Genomic DNA, 20,301 nt, shown 5'->3' on the forward strand with positions numbered 1-20,301 from the left:
ACCAAATTTTCGTGAAAATATAGGGTAAATCCTACACTATAAGTGTACAAGGTTAAATTTTCATGGCTTTAAACGTTTTAAAGTTGTACTTACCTCCACAGTAGAAAACTTTTTTTGTACTAAGAATCTTAAAAACTGATATTCCCCTTGAAAAATTAAAATCGAAAATCTGGAATCTAAAAAAGCAGGAAGCCAACCTTTCTTTTAAGAAAGGTAAAAGTATGTATAAATCTAACGTCCCGAGATATCTTTTCCACAGTTTTTCTTCCTTCAAGCGTTTAATTCTAAGCTTTTAATTTTTTTGCTAGAAGTGATACAATTTTATCGTTATTTTTTCGTTTGTAAAAATATTTATTTTGGTTTTTAGGAAGAGCCGAACCAGCCGAACAGGATGTCACTTGCCTCATCGTCTGATGAGTACTACGACACTCCGAGAAAGATCAAGGAATCGATGAACACGAGTCAGTGTCGTCATCGTCATCATGCTCCGCCGGCCACCGTGCACCACTGTCTCTGCCACAGCGCGGCCATACAACCAGCCTGTAGACATTCTTGTCTCGCGCACCAACCGGTCTGTCAGCCGTGTCACAATGTTCAGAGGTAACTCACCACATTCACTTGAATTAGGTTACATCTGCTTCACATAACCTTCTCTACAAAAACATTCCGACATCATTCTAGGTTTGAGTGCAGTTGTCATATGGTGCGAATTTGCTCGTGCCAGCAGCAACCAATGTGCCATTCAACTAAGCAAGTTCCTGCTGCGTGTTCCTGTTCTCACGAAGATAAGCCTGGAACACACACTTCTGTTGCTCAGGTAGATAGAAATTATTTCAGTGGTTAGGAGGGAAAGGTAAAGGTTAAAAAGTAAAATTTTTGGTACATTTTATCCATCGCAAATAGAATTTTGCTTCTGACCGGTTTCTGATCATCACTAGCTAGATTAATCAGTTTGGTATAGACAATTTGACGTATACTATACTTGCTGACTGCTAGAACACTCATAATGAAAACACATTCTCTACTCCAAACTACCTCTGATGATGAAGAAACTCCAAAACTATCCAGAAACTGAACAAACATGCATTCTACGAGGTTGAAATCTACGGCATTCTTCAGCACTGCGGACCCTAACACATTCTCAACATTTGACAAAGTGCGTGTTTCTCAAAAAAACATGCCAGGAATCTAAACAATGTCCATCAAAAACTCAGCAATTTCGTATCTATTATTTGCATTCGGATTGCATCGTTCAACAAATTTGATAACAAGAATAAGTGGTATAGGCCTGCATGTGCTGTTTCCGAACTCTTAATTTCGGTGATTTGAAATTATTGAAACGATGCAGTTTTAATTACAGAAACAAAGAAATAATAATGTTTTCCAATAATTCTTGATTAAAACCGGATTTGCTCCTATATTTGACAATATCAGGCCCGGGGAAATCTTGCTGCAGAAACATAGGTCGGCTGCTGCTGGTTTAAGTCAGCTGGGAAAGTTTCCTCCAGAATATTAAAATTTTTGAGAACAGTAGCGGTAATATCCTTTTGTGAGATTTATAAATATTTAACTTTGTTAATTTAACATGAGTATTTGAGTTAATATCGACAAATGTAGATGATTCGTGTTGAAACGGTTGAAATCATCAGTTATCTGTGAAAGCAACTTATCTTGTTGTAGATCATTTCACAGAACTCAAAAGGGCCTAAAAAAGATATTAAGTAAATGCAAGTGTTGGAGTTTTGACAAATACTTTTTCAGCCCTACTTGCTTTTAATATACTTCTCGCAAGCGTAATTTATGGTTGTTGCCGATTGTGATGGTAATTATAACGAAATCTCGATGTCATCCGTCCGGTGGTAATTAAAGCTAATAATATCTAAGAAGTCAGTTCTAGGCTAGTTTGGGATGCCTCGGTCTTCCCACATGGAGTTCACTTTGTCTATGTTTAGAGAAAAAATTCAATTTTAAAAGTTTCCGAAGTATAAATAAAAATATATAGTGTTCTTATAATATCCTCTATTTTAAATCATTGAATCTTAATTTTTATTTTAAACATTTCAGGTAGTAATTGCTAGCGAATCTAGTCCAAATGGTGCTATCTACGCTAAAGTTGATTTGTTGAAAAAAACGAAGCGTAAAATGGCCAACGGCAATCCAGAAACCTCGCCAAAATCCTGCCCAGTTCCAAAAATGGAGCCGCCAATAAAAGACAGCGCTGGTGTGATCACAGTGCCGAATTACGCCAACATTGGGTTTGCACGATCATTGGAACATTATGAAAATGTTCGCGATCTAAAGGGTAAACTTGGCTGTGGCCAATGTCAATGTCAAAACACCACAACGTTCTCAGGTAGTACTGCTTTGTCGCCGAATAATTCAGATTACTTATTCATGGGGCCAGTTCCTCACTATGTGGCGGATGAAGCGCAACAATCTGCTCTAATAAATTCAGGAGGACCACCTTACATTTCAATGAACCCAATCGTGAAATGTCAGTGTTCTGAACCGTACGCAGAACCTGTGTCCACACAGCCAAGATCTGCCACAGCCAGTCCTTATCTTAGAAGACATGATCCGGCCAGCTGTTATGCTACGAATGAACGTCGAAGGCTAGCACAAATTCGAAGGAGATCGAATTCAATGGATTCTGGCAGGTAAATTGTTTTCGCTATTTTTTCAGTTCTGTTCAGGTTATATTGTCAAATTTCCGGTATTATTTTTCACCGAAAATGCACTGATGAGGACCCTGAAAACGAGAAAAAAATATTTTAACGCAAGATGTGTTTGGATGTGAGTGTTAATAGAATATCTACAAAAGTAGAAACTAAAGGTTTCGTGCAGTATGCGACTGATATTGATATTTTTTCAACCAATTTCTTTAAACAACCTGTGGACAAATATGAAGGCAAGGCCAAACACTTTCCGTGGTAACTTATTTCAAGGAAAATCTATTTGGGAGGTCTTGGGCAATTACGTGCCAAGCATTTCTGTAAAGTTCTTCATCAGAGTAGGTTCTGCAACGTGAATATCAAGAAATTTATGGTCTTCTAAAAGTTTAGAAAACTGCAACGTAAAAGAAAAATTTGTCAATTAGATATTTTTTCAGTCAGAAAAAGTCTTGTGAGTTCGCACAAATTGTGAGAGTACAGTTTAAGTTTGATGGCCGAAGAAATACAAAGAAACAGATGGGTGAGCGTTTTATGATAGAACTAAAACATCACCCGAAACTAGTTATTTTTCAGTCCCCACAATTTTTTGTATGTGTATTAAATTTTTATTTTAAGACCACTTTATATTGTAGCGAAATTTTCTAGTAGATTTTTATGTAATCCAGATATTTGGAAGGTTTGGAATGCATCACCGAGAGGACAACATCTTCGTCAACCCACAACACGCTCACTCCGAATTCTCAATCCAATTCGATTGATTCTCTTCCCTCTGAGAAAAGTCAGGAGAACACACCGAAAAAGACACTACCTCAGCTGTTATTGGAACAGGAAGTATCTCGTCGTCCCTCTTCAGTACCTTGCAACAAGTCCAACACCAACAGAGATTCCTCTTCGTCCAATGATTCTGGGGTCTCAACTGGTTCATTGAAGAACTTTGGTGCTGGCTTCCTGGAATTCGAAACCATAATCACTCCGCTCTCAAAGGTAAAAAAAAAAAGAAATATGAAATATAAAGAGTCCATCTTATTTTCAATTATATACTCGTACACTAAACACCAAAAAAAGTTGAAATTCCAGTTTAGATTGACCAAAAAGGCATAAGGGTTAGATACACTTCTGAGGACTGCTGTTGTTACAGTTTCTCTTCGTTCACCAGGAAACTTTTATCAACTTCTGACCAGAAATGCTACACCAGAAAATGTTCACGAATGTGTAAAATGTGTCAGCAGCTGGTAGAACGTTCCACACATTACGCCCAGCAAGTAGTCGCCTTTTTTAAGTTTCTAAAGCCGTTTTTCCAAATCTCAGTGATTTTCATTTCATCAAAGTGATAAAAGCGCGGAGTTCAAACTTCAAATAATTCGTTGAGAACCCGAATGGAATCAAATGAGAAGTTGGCGGACAATTTTCTGTTCCAGAATGAGCACTCTAGCGCGCGTACATTTCTCTTTTATGTGATGTTCGTAACTTACACATTTAATGCAATTAGTTTAATTAATTTACTACAACCTAATTAATTTTTTTTTTTTATTCTGGTAATTTAAAGGGTTCCTTAAAATTTGGTATTTCACAGTAATTTTATCTCTACTAGTCTTTCGAAAATTATTTTTTTGTTTTATTAAAATTGATGTTTTAAGCTCCCAGGAGAGGCTTTTCCAGAATGTGTCTTTATATCATATTTCTTTTATCTTACAACATGTATTATACATTTGTGATGTTGCAAAATAAAAATTTTTAAGTCAAGTTTTGCAATACTAGGTGCGGCAAAAGTCTTTAGAAGGTGTACCTCTTCGACTTCCAAGAAGATCAAAATCTTCAGAGCCGCTTGAAGAATTGTGCTTTAGGCTTGGAAAAGGGGAGGTTAAATCATCGTCCGCTGAAGCTGAAGTACCAATCTGTCCACCCAAGAAAGAAGGAACCAAAGGTAAATTGAAAACTCATTTACAGCAATAAAATATGAGAGCTTGTCTGCAGTTTTACTTTTATTCGATTATACGAGTATGCACTTCTATTTCAGACCTATCAGTCTCAAGTAGTTCTGGCACCCTAACCATACCCTACATAGATTCTATTAGCAGCAGTTCTGGAGCATCAGATATGTCTGATTACTTCGAAACTTTGTCTATGTCATCCTACAGTTCTTCTGAACATGATAATTTATTAAGGTAAGTGAAGTATTCGATTATATTTGCTCTCTCCATCAGCCAATCGAAATAGGGTGTAACTTTATAGTGGACATTATTGTCCAGACAAACTAACTAACTAGTATCTAAACTGCTATTATATAAAATTAATTGAGGAAAATCATTTATAAAAAATTTCGATTTTTTAATGACAACGATCCGAATCTACCTTAAAAATGTCCAGCTTTGTTAAGTTACATATGTTAGGGTATATAATTAGCAAACAAAGTTTTTAAGAAAATTGAGAGAATTTTTGAGAAAACTTTCAACTGAAAAAATGTTTCAGTAAATTGGCGCTTCTGGTAGACCAAAACCTTATTGTAGTCATTGTTTTGGATTGCTTCACTCTTTATTAAAATAATATTAATGTTTTGCAAAATATATTGTCACGCAATAGATAAAGTGAATATTGAAACAAGAGCGAATAAAAAATAGTTTAGACCAAAATTTTAGACAAGAATTAAATTGTTTACAGGCAAAGTCATTCAGCGGTTACCATATTAAGACCAAGATCAGGAAAGGAGTATCAGAAGATAGACAGGAGCGCTCTCGATTATGTTAGCCTTACAAATATTATTTTAAATTATTCATTTCAAAACGAAAGAAATTAAATTTAATCGTCCTTTAAAGTAACATCCACATTAAAAGATTTGAATGTCTTTGTTTAGGGAAAAAGCAAACTGAGCGGAGCCCAGCATTCAGACTCCCCGTCACCAGGGTATATAAGTTCTACGTCAAGTAACTAAGTCATATTTTAATATATATCATTATGTATACTACTGTTATATATAAAATATTCAACACTTAAGAGGCTTCATACTTAAATGAATTATAAAAGCAATAAATAAAAATCACAAATTATTGTAAAATAATGTAATGTAATTATTAAATTAATTAACAATATAACATGTTTATATGTTGTATAAAAAAAAAAGTAATTAATTTGTGGAATTATGCATATTTATTTTACAATCATTACATTAGAGAATAACAGATAATGGTGGGCAATACGAAAGTTATTTATTTTATCCGCGACACATTCTCACCAGATTTTAAGTTGGTACAAGTACAAACAACCTCAAGCCCACCTGTTTTAAATACTAAAGCAGAGCAGGATGTCAGATAAAGGGTCCATCTTATTTTCAATTATATACACTAACACCAAAAAAAGTTGAAATTCCGGTTTAGATTGACTAAAAAAAGGCTTAATTCTAATCACTGTTCACCATATTTTAAATTAAACTCTTGGGATAATGATACTATTGCAATTATATATGCGTAAAGTTGAGGAAAAAGCAATATGTGCATAAAACTATGGAGAAAGTTGGAATCCAGGTTTAGACTGAAGAACCTATGGAAGAACTTATTGGATTTAATTGTGCTAGTGGCATTGAAATTACAGCCAGTTGAAAAATGAAAGAAACAAATTGAAATTCCATATTCCTATATATCTTGTATTTGGAGAAAATTCGTATTAACTGTTATATAAGATTAATTAGAATGTGGCAGGAGGAAGCAGTGTGAATGTTTACACCAGTTTTTTCCATCTTTAAAGGGACATGTTGAGGCTCTCTTGTGAAAGAACTGCGAAATTGTAAACAAGCATTCATTATAAATACAAGTATCAGAACTGGAAGGTAAATTCTACGAGGCGATGATAAATACAAATATAATAAAAATATTGTACAAAATTTTTATTATTTAGCTCTTATTTATTATAAACAAATCAGCTTTTATTGTAAAAAGTACAATTTTATTTCAGCACTTTTAAGAAACATATGAATGAAGTAAGGAGTAACAATGGATTTGGAAATCTTGCAAATACAATACATTTTATGTAAATTTATCTAAATATGTACTGGTATTATAGAATTAATAGGCTCTAGTTTGTTCCACGCGATCTCTTCTCAACCGGCCCCAGTCTTGGCCTGGTCTGTTGTAATTCTGTCTGAATGTTCCTTGAATACCTCCTCGTTGGAAGAAGTTACCTAAACAATTAACATTATTCATTTTTTAGTAACAAAACAATTTAGATGGCAAAAAAAGTAGAATTTTGTTTAGATTATCCAAAAACCCAAGAAGAAAAAAAAAAACACCGTAACAAAAAACGTGTACCTATTTACTTAGTTAATACAGAATTCTAGTTTTTGGCTGTTTTATTTTAATGAGTATTCAAGTCTATAGTTTAAAGAAGAATACACAAAGAGATAACAAGTCTTTTTCTTCGCAAACTTGTTCTCTTTGAGGAGTAGACTGGCAAGGCCTAACCTAGAGTTTGGGTGGTTAAAGTAAACACTTAGATTTTTAAATTTTATGCATGAGCCTGAGTCTATTTATGGCATTATTATATTCCTTGCAAGTCTATTAGTGCTTGCCCTGAGAACAGCTTCTATAGTTTGGTCAAGCGACCTTGGACGACCCCAACTTGCCTTACTTGTAACGATACAAATCCCCTTCTTCAAAATTTAAGCTAATACTTACTGCTAGTCCTGAACTCGCCTGAAGTACGAGCAAGACCAATATCTACACAAATTTCATTTAAAATAATTGCGAATTTTTCAAGTCAATAAAATTGAATATTTTTTTTACCTTGCTTCATTTCAAATATCCGCTCATTTGAATCAACCAAGTTGATCACTTTGTCAGCCAACTGCAAAGCAAGTGATTGCAATCTGCTAGGCTCACTGCGGTGCATGACCACAGTCTGCGAAGGATCGTCCAGTGATGCCTGGAAGTAATCATTTGATTAAGTTAAAAAAATTCTAGATGAAAAGATGTATTAATTTTAATATATCCATTATTAATTTTCTACTAATAGAATACTTAAACGGGAAGGATTGGGGTAGACTTTGTGGGCATGTGAGGGCGGCATCCATATACAGAGATTTTCTGGTTGCCCAGTACAATGGATAATGTATGTATATAATGTAAATAGGTTATTATTATTAATATTATTTTATTATTATTTTCTCCAGGTTTTATTTTTTGTTTGAGTTGTTATAAGTTAATTCAAGTTGCGCTTTCATTTTTATTTTTATTCATATATATTCTGTAAGTTAAAGACTAACTTGGCAGAAGGACGTATGTCTATTGTCGAAAAGTGTATTTTTATTTAGTATGATTTATACAATATTCTTTTCAAATAAACACTTATTATTATTATTATTAAATTTCTACACGCCTGTGACTGCACTCTCATTCGACGAATTTCTTCAAATTATTGAAGCAATATAACAGACCAAAAATATTTATGACCACGTTATTATTATTATTAATTTGTTTGTATAAAGAGAAACGGAAATATTGCAATCTTGTCAAAGTTTAGATATAGAGAGTTTCACAGGAATATTTTTTTTAAAAGATTTTTTGGTCGGAAAAGTTTATGTGTGTGTGTGTCCGAATTTCAGAATAACTTTGAATTCTCACCACAAAGGTGGTAAAGCATAAAATTGAAAGATGGCGCCTGAAAGACAAGAATCAAATGCTACTCCCCGAAGAACCAAAATGTTTCTAATACTATATTTCCAAAAAAATCAAAACTGCTTATATGAGAATTGTAGGTGACAAGAAGTAAGTGATTTTCGACAAAGTGGCTAAGCTGAAAGAGCTTGGGAAACTTCACACTTTCTATTACGTGATTTTCTTCAAATTTTCAATTTCAGCAACCCATTGAATTCTCATTAAAAATTAATTAAATTTAAGGATCTAAATTACATTAAAATGTTCATTTAGAAGAAAGCGTCACCTCCAACCCTCCCCTAAAATGATTTTTCTGGTAAAATTTAAGCATGCGGGCAGACGATAAAGATCTCTTACCATCAATTCTTCATTAATGATCATCTTGCTCACAATGGAATGAATAACAAATTTGTCCAACTGAAACATTTCTGATAATGTTGCCATTGAAATTGACGCATAAACGTGTGAATAAGTAAACAGATAAGTCCTCAGTGATTCCTCTTTGATAAGCCTAATAAGCATAGCTCTGACTTTATCCGCTTCGTAAAATAAGTCCCACACCTGCAATATCACAACAGTTTTTAGAAGCAAAAAAAAATCATATGAACCAATTAATATTGGCAAGGAAATAAAATATTTACCTTAGCATTCATTTTTTCATTGATGATATAATCAGCACACGCAGACCAATTTCCATTTCGCATCGCCTTGGAGGCGGCAACCACATGTTCCCTCATACTCTCCGGCGGACCCACTAACGACTGACGTTCACTGCTTCTCAGCTGTTGGTAGAAAGTTTTGGAAATCATCCTTCTTCGTGCATCAAATTCATGAGCTGATATTTTAAATGGAATTAAATGGATTATTTAACAAAACAATAGCAGCACTAAGTGGTTTTGCATTTTGCGCACTTACCGGCCATGTAAGGTATTTCAATAAGCATTGCAGAGACCAGATAAACACATTCGATCAACTCCAAATTAATGTGCATATGAAATGGCATTTGCCGTTGCTTTTCCACTTTTTCTTGTTCTTTGCTTCTTTCGTGTTGTCTCTATAATTAGGTAAGTGCAAATTTGATTTATAATTACTTGATATTTGCTAGGAAATTACAGCAATAAATATAAACAATCAGTAGAAACAAATAGATTTTACAATTACACGTGGTCTCGGTCTAGAATATGAAGGCTGCTGCAGACTCCAAGACGAAGTAGATGTCACTACAACACTTCTGATAATGGAGTGCGATATTTAAATTCTTATGTAAGTGCTTAATATCGAAATCAGTAATTTTGAATAAATAAGCAAGTTGCAAATCTGGCATGCTGGACGCAAAACAAAATTCAATTATTTGGGGCTATTGAAAATGCGATTAGATCCGTAGTGCTGGATTGACTGGATGAATCAATCAGCAACGTGTGGTCGACACGAGGCTGAGTGGTCTACATCTGATGATGGATTGAAGTCCGAAAACAGTCAGCGATACTAGAAATATGCGTTATACGGCAGATAAAATAAAAGATATTTGAGGCTATGTCTGGAAGTTCGATCCTTTACATTTGGGGAAGCTGAGACTTTTTTAGGTCCTCTGAGTCCAATAAAGTGATAGCCTACTACAAGTACTATATTTGCTGAATAGATATTTCATTTTTTTGAGATTTACTCGAATATATTGTCATTGGAGATAAAGGGTAATAGATCACCTTCCCTCTGCAGTGCTGTTTAGTGTAATATGTAGAACTAATTCTTATCAAAAACATTAAAGAAGATTAAATGACCTGATAAAATTTGTAATTTTTTGAAAACACCATTTCTGAAGTAAAATTTAAATGTTTTTATTTTTTCATTTTCCGGCGATTTTTACGAATCAATCACTACACTTCACGTAACCATCACGGATCACCTTAAAATGCAAATAAGGACTATCAGTTTTGATTGAATAAGTTTTCGATAAAATTAATTTTAGATTTCCGGTTACGGGGACATGAGAATTATGGTCTTCCCTCTAAACTGTTTTTTTTTGAGTATTCTATGGTTTAATTTCCCACATATTGTTACCGTAAATTAAGTGCCCATGCTAAAATTTAGGAGACTATTTAGGTATCATTAACATCTAAGTAAAAGAAGATCTCAAGTGTTCAATCGGATTTCTTTTAAGGCGATGCCTACTTAATATCATTAATAAACATCTGAAGTTAGAATTAAACGTAAAAGATAAACTTAGAACTATGTATGTACACGCCAAATTACTCTTTTAAATAGATTTACTTACAATTATCTCTGTGTAGTTAGCAGTTTTTAGCGAGGAATTTTGGAGAGAAAGGACGATCAAGGAAGCATTTAAAACATCTTCACAGGAGGAAGTTTTTTGAGATTATCGGAAATGATCTAGTAATAAGAGAAATAATTGCAGTTCTATGAAGCAGCTAATGTAGAGAAGAGTTACCTGTGGCATAAGTCCTTGAGCCAACAGCTCCTTGGTCTTACCGGTCATCATCAGATCAACAAGACAGTTATGAGCATCTTTGATGTTTGAATGTCTAAAAGCACACAAACCTAGATGTGCCATTGTTCTATTGTACAAAATCTACAAATGGAGGAAATTTTACTTTGTAATTAATTCCAATTTACTTTACGATTTTTTATTCAATACTATTTCTAGAGAAAGTTTACTTGAGTTGATGGATCCGAATGGTGGATAACCTCTTGCAGATGTGACATAAGAATAAGATCTCTGCCCTGGAACCAGTTATCGTGCAAAGCATGGTGATAGACGTGCGCTAGTATTGCTCTGGTTCTCAGCCGATCGGTTATGTCCTTATCATAGATATATTTACACAATTTGTCCATAACCTGTATACTGGTTATAGTTCCTGGTTCAAGTTCTCCCTGAAATTTACGACTTCGATTGTGAGTATGTTTAGCTAAGTTAAATTGATAGTTTTCAAAGACTAACATTTATAACTAACTAGTTGCTTCACTTCTCTGGTTTTCGAGTAGTTTTTCTAAAGAAAACCTTTAAAATTGTATTGCAATAGAGATGGATAATCAGCAAAGGATTTACGTTTAGATAAATGAAAAACCAGAAATTGAGTAATTAGGTTGTCCAGGAAAAGTGACTTTCACTTACAAAGCCTGTGTACGTGTTGTCCACACACAATCTTCTTATTAATGTAGAACAGATAGATTGGATGTATCTATACTGAGACGCACCTCATTTTTTGGGTAAGGGGTGTGGTGGTTTGAAAACTAAATCCAATACTTTTCATTTAAAAACTCAATTATTTTAAAAGGCAAACACATAACTTTCTTATTGAGACTGCCTCTGTGTTCACAAAATAATTTAGCGATCATAATCTCTTTAAGCTAGAAATTAAATATCGCTGATTTTAAAGGTCATAAGTAAGTTTTTGTAACGATCTCATCGTTGCTAAAGGGTTGACGCCCTTATAACAAAGTTCCAACACTTTTCGTTTTGGAGAAATTTAGAAACACATGTTTAAGAGAGCCGCTACGTAGCCAAGCGGTTAGGGGCAGAGCCGCAAAGCTATGATATATGGTGGTACTGGTTCGACTCTGGTCTTGGATTGGTAAATGGTAAATATAAGGAATTATGTAAAGTATGTTTGCAAGTCTCTCCAGCGCCAAATTTGGTAGTTAGACGCTCGCCAGAAATAATAGGCATTACTTTACTTTTACAAATGTTTAAGAGAGAACTTTGTCTGAAATAGTTAAGGGAAAGATCAGCTGTTAGAGAAAGCATCTTACCTTCTTCTGTTTGATAACTGAAGGATCAAATTTGTAATACAGATGTTCCACTTTTCTTAAGTAAATTCGACACAAATCTGAAGGCACGCCTGACTTCTCCAAGAACGTTTGAACTTTGTCTATAATACTGCACACTCTCTTTTCATCAGTCAATCTGGAATTAGAAACAAACTTTCCAAAATTATTACATCAAAGTTCGAATACATGTGTTCTTACTATTTCAAAGTTATTTACTCGTCGTCGTCGGCTGAACTTGTAATAGGCAAGAAGGTGGTATTACCACTTATTTACGACAAAAAAAGTTCGGTTAAATCATGATTCGATTTTTAAAAATTTTTCGGTAAATCAGTCATTTGATTTTTTTTTTTTTTTACGCTAAATGACTTTTTCTGTTAAAATGGCCAAAACATCTAAGGGATTAGGTAAGTAACAAAATTCATTCCATTTGTGAGATTTAACAGTTTGACATTATTTTTTAAATCTGAAATAACTTATCTAAGGAATGCATACATTTTCGGTTTTTCTTGTGGAAAGATATTTTTTAAAGAAAACATACAAGAAACTCTGGCTGCAAGATAAAGACTACAATATTTTTTTTAAAAAAAATAATAACCTTTGGACATATTCATTAGAATGTGGATCACATTCTTTTAATAATTTAGTAAATTCTTCATCTAAACGTTCAACTATGGTCAACACGCATGCTCTGACTCTGTACGGAGGTTTGTCAAACACTTCTCCTTCCTCAGGAATGTTCTCGCCAATCTGGATATCCCCCGTGGCCACCAACAGGTCTAATGTTTCTGATATTCTCTCCAGTAACCTAATCAATTAAAATATAAATAAAATATTAACAAAGTACAAAAGAATGCAAAACATTTTTTTTCTACTCATTTTTTGTTTTTGTTTTTATATTACATACTTGGCCCAATATTCCGGTTTCATCGCGTCAGATACTTTTGGATTATAATCAAATATGGCAGAGATAATGGCCAACTTGATCTTGATGTTGATAGCAGGCCCAAGATGGTGGGTATCAGCCACGGCGGCTAATTCATGCAACAGTTCAATCTGTTCTCGACGATCAGTTCGCTTTTTACCACGTGCTGCAACTATTTCGCTCAACTTCTTCAGCACAAGATTCATATCAATTTCAGCATCTTTTGCAAACATTTTTGGTTTTTCCTGTGGAAAGAAATGTTTTTTTAAAAAAAACGAACAAAAAACTCTGGTCTTTAGGGTTCGGTCAGTTTGACTTAATTTTATTGATATGAAAAACATGTTATTTAAAAATAAAAAGAGGAGAAAAAGTTAAATCTGCGTTCATTCAGTTAGAATCAGTTAACATGAAGCACCCGTGGCTATCCCCCGGGATAGCGCAGATGTAGCTGACGACTTGATTCTTCCGGACTATCTCAGTCAGAAAATTTCATGCAGTGTGCAGATTTCAACTTGACTGGCGACTTGAAGAAGAGAAAACTTAAAAATAATAGTACTGATATTTTTTGAAGAGAATAAACGCTCTTTACAATAGACTCTCTTAACTGGTGTCTAAAGCTTCCTAAGTTATTTCAAATGGGAAATCTTATGGGAAAAATTGGGAGGGCTCTAGCGAATAGTTCTAGGTTCTAGTTTTAGGCATGAACAACAATTCGAGACATTAGCACACTTCCAATTTGTCAGCATTACTTCGCATACATCGAAACTATGAATGGAAATACTCACGGATGGAATGGCCACTCCGAACTTTACCGTCTCCCATTCCCCTTCGCCATCCTCTTCCTCGTCCTTTCGTAATCTCTTTTTCTCTTTCTCTTTCCTCTCTTTCTTCTTCTCACGCTTCTCTTCTTCTTCGCGGTCTGTCGTCCTGCAACATGCAATCGTGGTAAGTTTTACTGTTTTGGTATATTCATTATAACTTTAGTAACAGAAAATATCATTACTTTTTCAAGAATCGTTCTCTAATACTAGTGTATTGCCCTTCATCGTCACTAGACTCAGTACTCGATTCGGAATCGCTACCCCAGTCAATAGAATCATCGCTTCCTTCATCATCGTCTCCCCCAGACGGCTGAAAAAAATAATATTGCTTTAACTCGCCAAAGAGCAAACAAACTAAAGAATAAATACTCTGATTAAATCACCTTAGCAGATTTAGTTTCCGATGCACTGCCCTCAGATGGTCCTTTTTTAAAAACTGCGGGACCAAGTGCTTCTTCTTCTGAATCTTCTTCCACCTCTGCTAATTAATATTAACATTACTTATTTGAAAACAAAAAGTAGAAAATCTGGATCTGCAGTACTCTAACACTGCTAATTTCCTCACCTACCTATAGATCTCGCCTTTCCGACCCAGACAAAGTAGTGACTAAATGATGAGTGGAAGTCAAATTTCTCTAGGCAAATCTAGTGAACGGAACTTAAAAAATTGTTGCAATTCCGAATGATCATATGAAGAAAATTAGTTTGTTGCAAGGTTATTAAAAAATTGACTCTTTTTTACCCACTTTTAGCCTCTTAGTAAAAATGGCTGAGGTACAGCACAATGTTGTAATGTGGTAGAATAAAATATAAAATTTAAACTTCATCAGACTTATAGTTTATGTGATATTTTATTCAAACACAAATCATATTCTGAAACCTCCATTTCGGATTCAAGAGATGTCAAAATGGATTTTACCTCGATAGAAAACTATACAAGAAGAAAGCTATGAAATTAAAATGGCAAAATTAAAGTCCCATAACGCTCGAAAAATTGAAATAAAATGATAAAAACAAGAATGTTTAATTTCAAGTAACTTCATCACCTTTAGGCTGTTCTTCATCCTCATCTCCTAAATCAGGATTCTCTCTGAATTTTGCCAACTCTTCTTCAAAATCTTTATTGTATTTACGCAATTTTTGTCTTAATGATGCCAATGATTTAGAATTATTCTTTGACATATTTTTTCTAAAAATGACATTAAGAACAAATACTTTTCAAATGAGATATTTTCTTCTATCGGATACTTTTACCTCAATAAGTATGTACATCTTACCTTCCTTCTCTATCCTCCCACATTTCATTGATAAAATCTTCTACTTCAACCAGACATCGAAGATAGAATTTCGGTGTCATTCCATTTTCTTCTTTAATAATAACTGGTAAAGCTTTCTGATAGGCTCGCATTAATTCTTCAAAACCTGTCCACCAATAAAATCCCAAATTATGTAATAATGCAATAATAAAAATAAAAATACCAAGACAAAATTTTCTTAAACGAAAGTTCAGAATTCGTAGATATACATACTATTCAACATGCTGCTCATATCTTTAATTTTTTTGAAGTTTCTGATCTGCTTAATGTTGTTTGTTAGTTCCTCGTATCTTTTCTCTTTGGCCGAACGAACCACTCTCTTCGTATCTTCCTCATCATCGCTGAACTATAACGTCAACCATAAACATTATATCACGAGTATAATTCATAGTTTCTAATTGTGACATACAGTAGGTAACTTTCATATCTGAACAAATTATTTCAAACTATAATAAATGGTTGGGGTAGAAAAAGTTTATTGTAAATTTGGCAAATAAAATTGCAAATAAAAATTGCTTTCATCGCATTTCCCTTGCTTGGAACTGATCTTTCCTGAAAATGAAGTTTTAAATGCCAAATCCGTTGACTGAGCTGATGTTTGAATCACTCTTGTTTTCTAATGAGCAACCGTTGTTCTATGGTATTCGCCTGATCGCTATCTTAATATTTTTTCGAATTCGTCTTGAATAAAAACTTATTCAATGTTAAATTTATGAATAAAAATTATATTTCTAAACAATTACACTTTAGTTATGTACAATCTTTTTCATCCCAACCAAATTACAACAATGACAAATTTGTTCCAGTATTGAAGTTACTCATTATTCATTCTACAATATTATGACTTTATGAAGACATTCCTAAAATAACAATAAAAAAAATTACACTTACTGTAAAGGTAGTTGGAGGCGCCCTAACTACTTGCTCTTCTTCAGAAGAGCTTTCCGACTCAGAATCAGAACCAGTTGCGAAGAAACGACTCATTTTGAATTATCACACAACAAAAACTGAAAAATACGGAACAGATAAAATAGATTCTCAAGCATGAAAAAATTAATTTTTTTCAAGATAGGTGGCTCACGTGATACTGCTTTTAAGAACAAAAAGTAAAAACAGTGAAACAAGAATGGCAAGCTCTATTTACACTAGAGAATAGAAAAATATCAATAATATACCTTTTTTAACTTTTGAATTATTACACAGATACTTGTTATTTTCCACCAGCTTACCAGATGCCCAACAAGCACGCATTCGTAGTAACACGACTCACTTAACCTAATCTAACTTTACCACAGAGAGGTTACCCTACTGCCACCCAGTCTAGTGGCGGCTGACTCAACTAGTTCTACTGAAAATGTAATTTACATTTATCATTATTTTAACAAAAAAAAAAAAATATTGCAATATAATAATGCAATGGCCAGCATAAGGGTTTGTGACAATCACAGCTAAGGTTTATTGTAATTCTAAAACTAAATACTGAATTAGTCAATGACAAGGCGATTAGTAAGTATTTTGAAAAATAGCATAATAAATGAGTCCCATGGACGCATTAATTTTATCTGTGATATAAATTGTCTTGTATTGCCAAGTTAATAGCTGACAAATATTTTCTGTTCCAGTAATTTTATTGTTTATAATTAAATTTATTTATTCATTTATTACTTGTTACAACTAGCAGTTTTACAAGAGAGTTGGGACTTCACAAAATATTTATAATTAAATAAAGAGTGACAGGATAAGATCATTACCTCAAAACAATGTGTTATTATTCCTGTTATTTTTTTTACCAGTCACGATACTTGATTTGCCACTTTTCTGTGAGTTCATCACTACCCAAATCTAACCAAACTGCACTAAAACAAGCTGATTCTATTCACTCGTAGAAGACCCGTGATCAACCAACCATACTATTAAAATAAATGGTGTCTCTCTCTGAACCATGGTTAAAAGCGTGTGAATGATGCATGGAATAAGGTGCTAGGCGTTATGTGCATTCTGTTCACTTATATGAATAGAAACTAAACCTTCGATTCACTATATGCACACGTACTTGACGTTCCTAGCGTCTCTGCTATTTTTCTTCTCTGCTATTATCTTCTGGAAAAATTTGTCACTAACTGTTGTAATAGTCCGTACAATAGTAATAACTATTACATATAGCAAACATAAATTGTAATAAGTTCTCTGGGCTATAAAAAATATAAACATAAGAGGTTCAAGTATAGTTTGTAATAACTGCCTGTATGAAGCTAAGTTTTTTGTTATTTTTTTCATTAATATGTTTAATATTAAAATTTGTTATGTTCTCTTTAATCTGAATATATTTAATCAGTTGAGTGTCTAAATGTAGGCGCCAAGTTTGAAACTTCAATTATTTCATTTTTGAGAACGTATGTAAAGTTTTGTAAATAAATAAATAATTATTATTATTAAACCAAAATGGTTGTCAGGTCATGGGTGAGGATAGATATTTAAAATACTGAATTATAACACATTTTCTGTTTTCATTTAATTTACAGTTTCTACAACATATTAATTACATTTTGTTTTCTTTTGTCAACACCTTATAAATTTAATAAATAATATTAATTTGTATATAAAATACAGTAACAAATTATAGTAGCAACATTTTTCTTCATTTTTGTATTCTCTTTTATTATTTTTTATGCTCAAAGAATTCATTACAACTTAACGGTTAATTTTAGAAAATCAATTTTTTTTTCGCTTGTTTAACTTGATTCAATCACGGCAAAATGATTGAAGGCTCTACTTCCAACTTTCTCCAAGTCTCTCACTAAAATAGACGAAGAGCTTGGAGACGATACTTTTGCTACAATTTTTCCATTTTCCTATTTTTGAAAATCTGTCAGTTTCAGTATCAAAAGCAAAAGTCTCAAATCCAATACTCCTCATTGACAGAAATGGTTCAAGAAAATTACCGCAGTTCTGGCATTTTCCTTAAGTAAAATTTAAAATATTTTCTACCGATTTTAAAATTAATAACTAATATTGAATTATCAGGAATTATTCATCTCCATTAAATACGAGGTTACACTAAATAACAATCTATCGATTAGCAATAAATTATACGTTTACATAAAAAATAAAAACTTTTGCACTTATATATGGGGTTCACCTAGAATACTTGAAAAAGGTAAAATGTTATTACATCGATTACGAAGTTTATATATAAAAAAAAGTAAAAATAATAAAACTGATCACAGATATTCTAATCTAAAATCTGATCGACTTTACAAACATCTAGTTCTATTTTATTTAAATAAAAAGAAATTTAACGTTTATGGTTAATTCCTAAGAGACCTGTAATTGTAAATCAAGCTCTTGCCTTATTCTCTACACATTTACCACATATATAAGAATGATAAAAGGATATCTTCAAAAATATTGATACATGTGTTAACTATATAAACTCATATTATTTCTATAATGATATGTAAAAACCAGCTGTGTGCGTAGGCTTTCTATAAATTATTCTTGTTTTTTCCTTTTGCCTCACATTCGACACATACTTCAATTCTCCTTTTTGTCCTTCCATTTGTGTATGTACAAATATTGTTTGAAAAATAAACGGGGTTTTTCTTTTTACCGCAGCAAAGCAACATCCCTCCAAGTACCACTTTAATAAATGCAATTTTTACTTTCTCTTACTTCTAATAAGTGGAAGCATTGATATTCTGCCAAATTTTCAATATCGAGTTTTCACTGGAAATAACAGTTTTGAAGTCTTTTCATTGGTGCGCTAGTTTTTATTTATTTATTTAGCTTTATTTTTTATATTTTCTTGCGAATTTGGAATTGTTCTATTCACACGTCTTTCTGCGAAGTGCGAACTAAAAAACTGAATTTTATTCAAAGGGTTTAATTTGAATTGGGAAAAAGGTATGCTCAACACTTTGGTTTCGAACATTTACTTTAGAGTTCTGGGCGGAGCTGATCGTCATGCTTCCTTCAACGGCAGTGAACATAAACAGCATGACAACTAATTTTTTAAAACCAATTCCTAGTTTCAAGGAAATATTCGATGAATTGTGGTAAAAGAAAGTAACGCGAGCGTTCATTCTAGACTTTAACTTCTCATAAGAAGGTAGAAATTCAACATTTCCCTTAAGTAAGGTTTTAGTAAAAAACTATCACTTCAAACTGGCTTTTATGATTTTCTTTAAACTTAATTTTTGTATAATATGTACCGTAACATTTACTATAGCACTGATACGTTGACTATAGCACTGATACATTGTGTATGGCACTGATACATTTAGTACAGCACTGATACATTTAGTACAGCACTGATACGTTGACTATAGCACTAATACATTTTCCAGGGAAAATTCGATTAAGGGCACTTCTTGGCGAGGAGAAATGTTGGGTATCCCTCTAAAGTTCCATTTCAGCGTGATTTAAGTATTTATCATTCATTTGATATTAATAAGTATGATACATGTAATTCCTAATTTGAATTAAATCAGCCGTATGGAATTACTTAATGTTATTTAGTTTTTAGTAGCTTTGTTTTTAAATGTCTATCTAATGTCAACTACCTTTTAAATAAACGTTCTAACGTCAAATAAAAATTAATTACTAAATTGGAGTAAGAGAAAGTTACCTGCGAGTTCAGATTGTTAATTCATACCATCAACAAATGATTTTTATGAACCATTTAGGTGATTTTTAATTTAATTTCTAGTATCAGTAATGTAATTTAATAGAAGTAGACTGTGACCTTGCTATTCTGCAAATATTTCTTGCTTTAATACTGACCACCAGGATTTTTTTAGTAATGCTGTAAAATATTTTTTATACAATAGCATAAAACGTTCCAACACTTCTACAGCTATACGAGTGAAAAATGTTCGTTAGTGACTAGAGTAATTCATTTATTACATCAAGTATTGGTGATATAAATACATTGATAGATATCCGTCGGGTGACTATTTAAACCCAAGCGAGGGCAGTCACCCCGACTATGCCTCATGAAGTTGCTGGATGGGGTCTTGATTTCTTATTAAATGTAAACCAGGTTCCAACTCGTCGACTGAGAGGACCATGGTGTCTTCCACTGTTCTGGTGGTGGTATTTGTAGGTTTTTTCTGTAATAATTTGCCAATAATTATCAAGCGA

The 20,301-nt window shown here is 33.1% G+C and overlaps 3 protein-coding genes across 13 annotated transcripts in view; 1 reads left to right on the top strand and 2 right to left on the bottom strand.

The window, feature by feature from the left end:
* Positions 1–6,003, top strand: part of LOC141458262 (uncharacterized) — a 254,511-nt gene extending 248,508 nt beyond the window's left edge. For all 6 annotated transcript variants that reach the window (XM_074136004.1, XM_074136006.1, XM_074136008.1 and 3 more), the window contains 8 exons: positions 368–600; positions 682–817; positions 2,065–2,657; positions 3,338–3,656; positions 4,431–4,596; positions 4,690–4,837; positions 5,331–5,412; positions 5,524–6,003. In XM_074136004.1, coding sequence (XP_073992105.1) covers positions 368–600; positions 682–817; positions 2,065–2,657; positions 3,338–3,656; positions 4,431–4,596; positions 4,690–4,837; positions 5,331–5,412; positions 5,524–5,601 — 1,755 coding nt within the window. In that variant the 3' untranslated portion in view covers positions 5,602–6,003. The remainder of the gene's footprint in view (positions 1–367; positions 601–681; positions 818–2,064; positions 2,658–3,337; positions 3,657–4,430; positions 4,597–4,689; positions 4,838–5,330; positions 5,413–5,523) is intronic.
* Positions 6,004–6,534: 531 nt separating this feature from the next.
* Positions 6,535–17,197, bottom strand: eIF3c (eukaryotic translation initiation factor 3 subunit c). Its single transcript, XM_074136011.1, has 19 exons — positions 16,911–17,197; positions 16,335–16,507; positions 16,051–16,166; positions 15,373–15,505; positions 15,121–15,265; positions 14,890–15,032; positions 14,227–14,321; positions 14,026–14,153; positions 13,808–13,949; positions 13,005–13,267; positions 12,696–12,905; positions 12,083–12,236; positions 10,988–11,203; positions 10,761–10,901; positions 9,230–9,368; positions 8,956–9,149; positions 8,672–8,875; positions 7,445–7,583; positions 6,535–6,843 (listed from the first exon to the last, which is right to left on the bottom strand). The coding sequence occupies exons 3-19, from the start codon at positions 16,141–16,143 to the stop codon at positions 6,728–6,730; spliced, it is 2,655 nt and encodes an 884-aa protein (XP_073992112.1). The 5' UTR covers positions 16,144–16,166; positions 16,335–16,507; positions 16,911–17,197; the 3' UTR covers positions 6,535–6,727.
* A 714-nt stretch (positions 17,198–17,911) lies between these two features.
* Positions 17,912–20,301, bottom strand: part of LOC141458261 (uncharacterized) — a 256,112-nt gene continuing 253,722 nt past the window's right edge. For all 6 annotated transcript variants that reach the window (XM_074136002.1, XM_074136003.1, XM_074136001.1 and 3 more), the window contains one exon: positions 17,912–20,270. In XM_074136002.1, the coding sequence (XP_073992103.1) occupies positions 20,152–20,270 (119 nt within the window). In that variant the 3' untranslated portion in view covers positions 17,912–20,151. The remainder of the gene's footprint in view (positions 20,271–20,301) is intronic.

The sequence above is a fragment of the Rhodnius prolixus genome, unplaced genomic scaffold (genome assembly GCF_049639745.1).
Source record: "Rhodnius prolixus isolate KJV_2025 unplaced genomic scaffold, Rpr scaffold_5, whole genome shotgun sequence".
NCBI lineage: Eukaryota > Metazoa > Arthropoda > Insecta > Hemiptera > Reduviidae > Rhodnius > Rhodnius prolixus.

Excerpts from the sequence above, each read along its gene's own strand:
- eIF3c (XM_074136011.1), bottom strand. The coding sequence starts at position 16,143 with ATGAGTCGTTTCTTCGCAACTGGTTCTGATTCTGAGTCGGAAAGCTCT. Across the intron at positions 12,906-13,004 it reads AAACCGGAATATTGGGCCAA|GTTACTGGAGAGAATATCAG; the intron begins GTATGTAATATA and ends TTAATTGATTAG. Across the intron at positions 9,369-10,760 it reads CTCAAGGACTTATGCCACAG|AGACAACACGAAAGAAGCAA; the intron begins GTAACTCTTCTC and ends ACCTAATTATAG.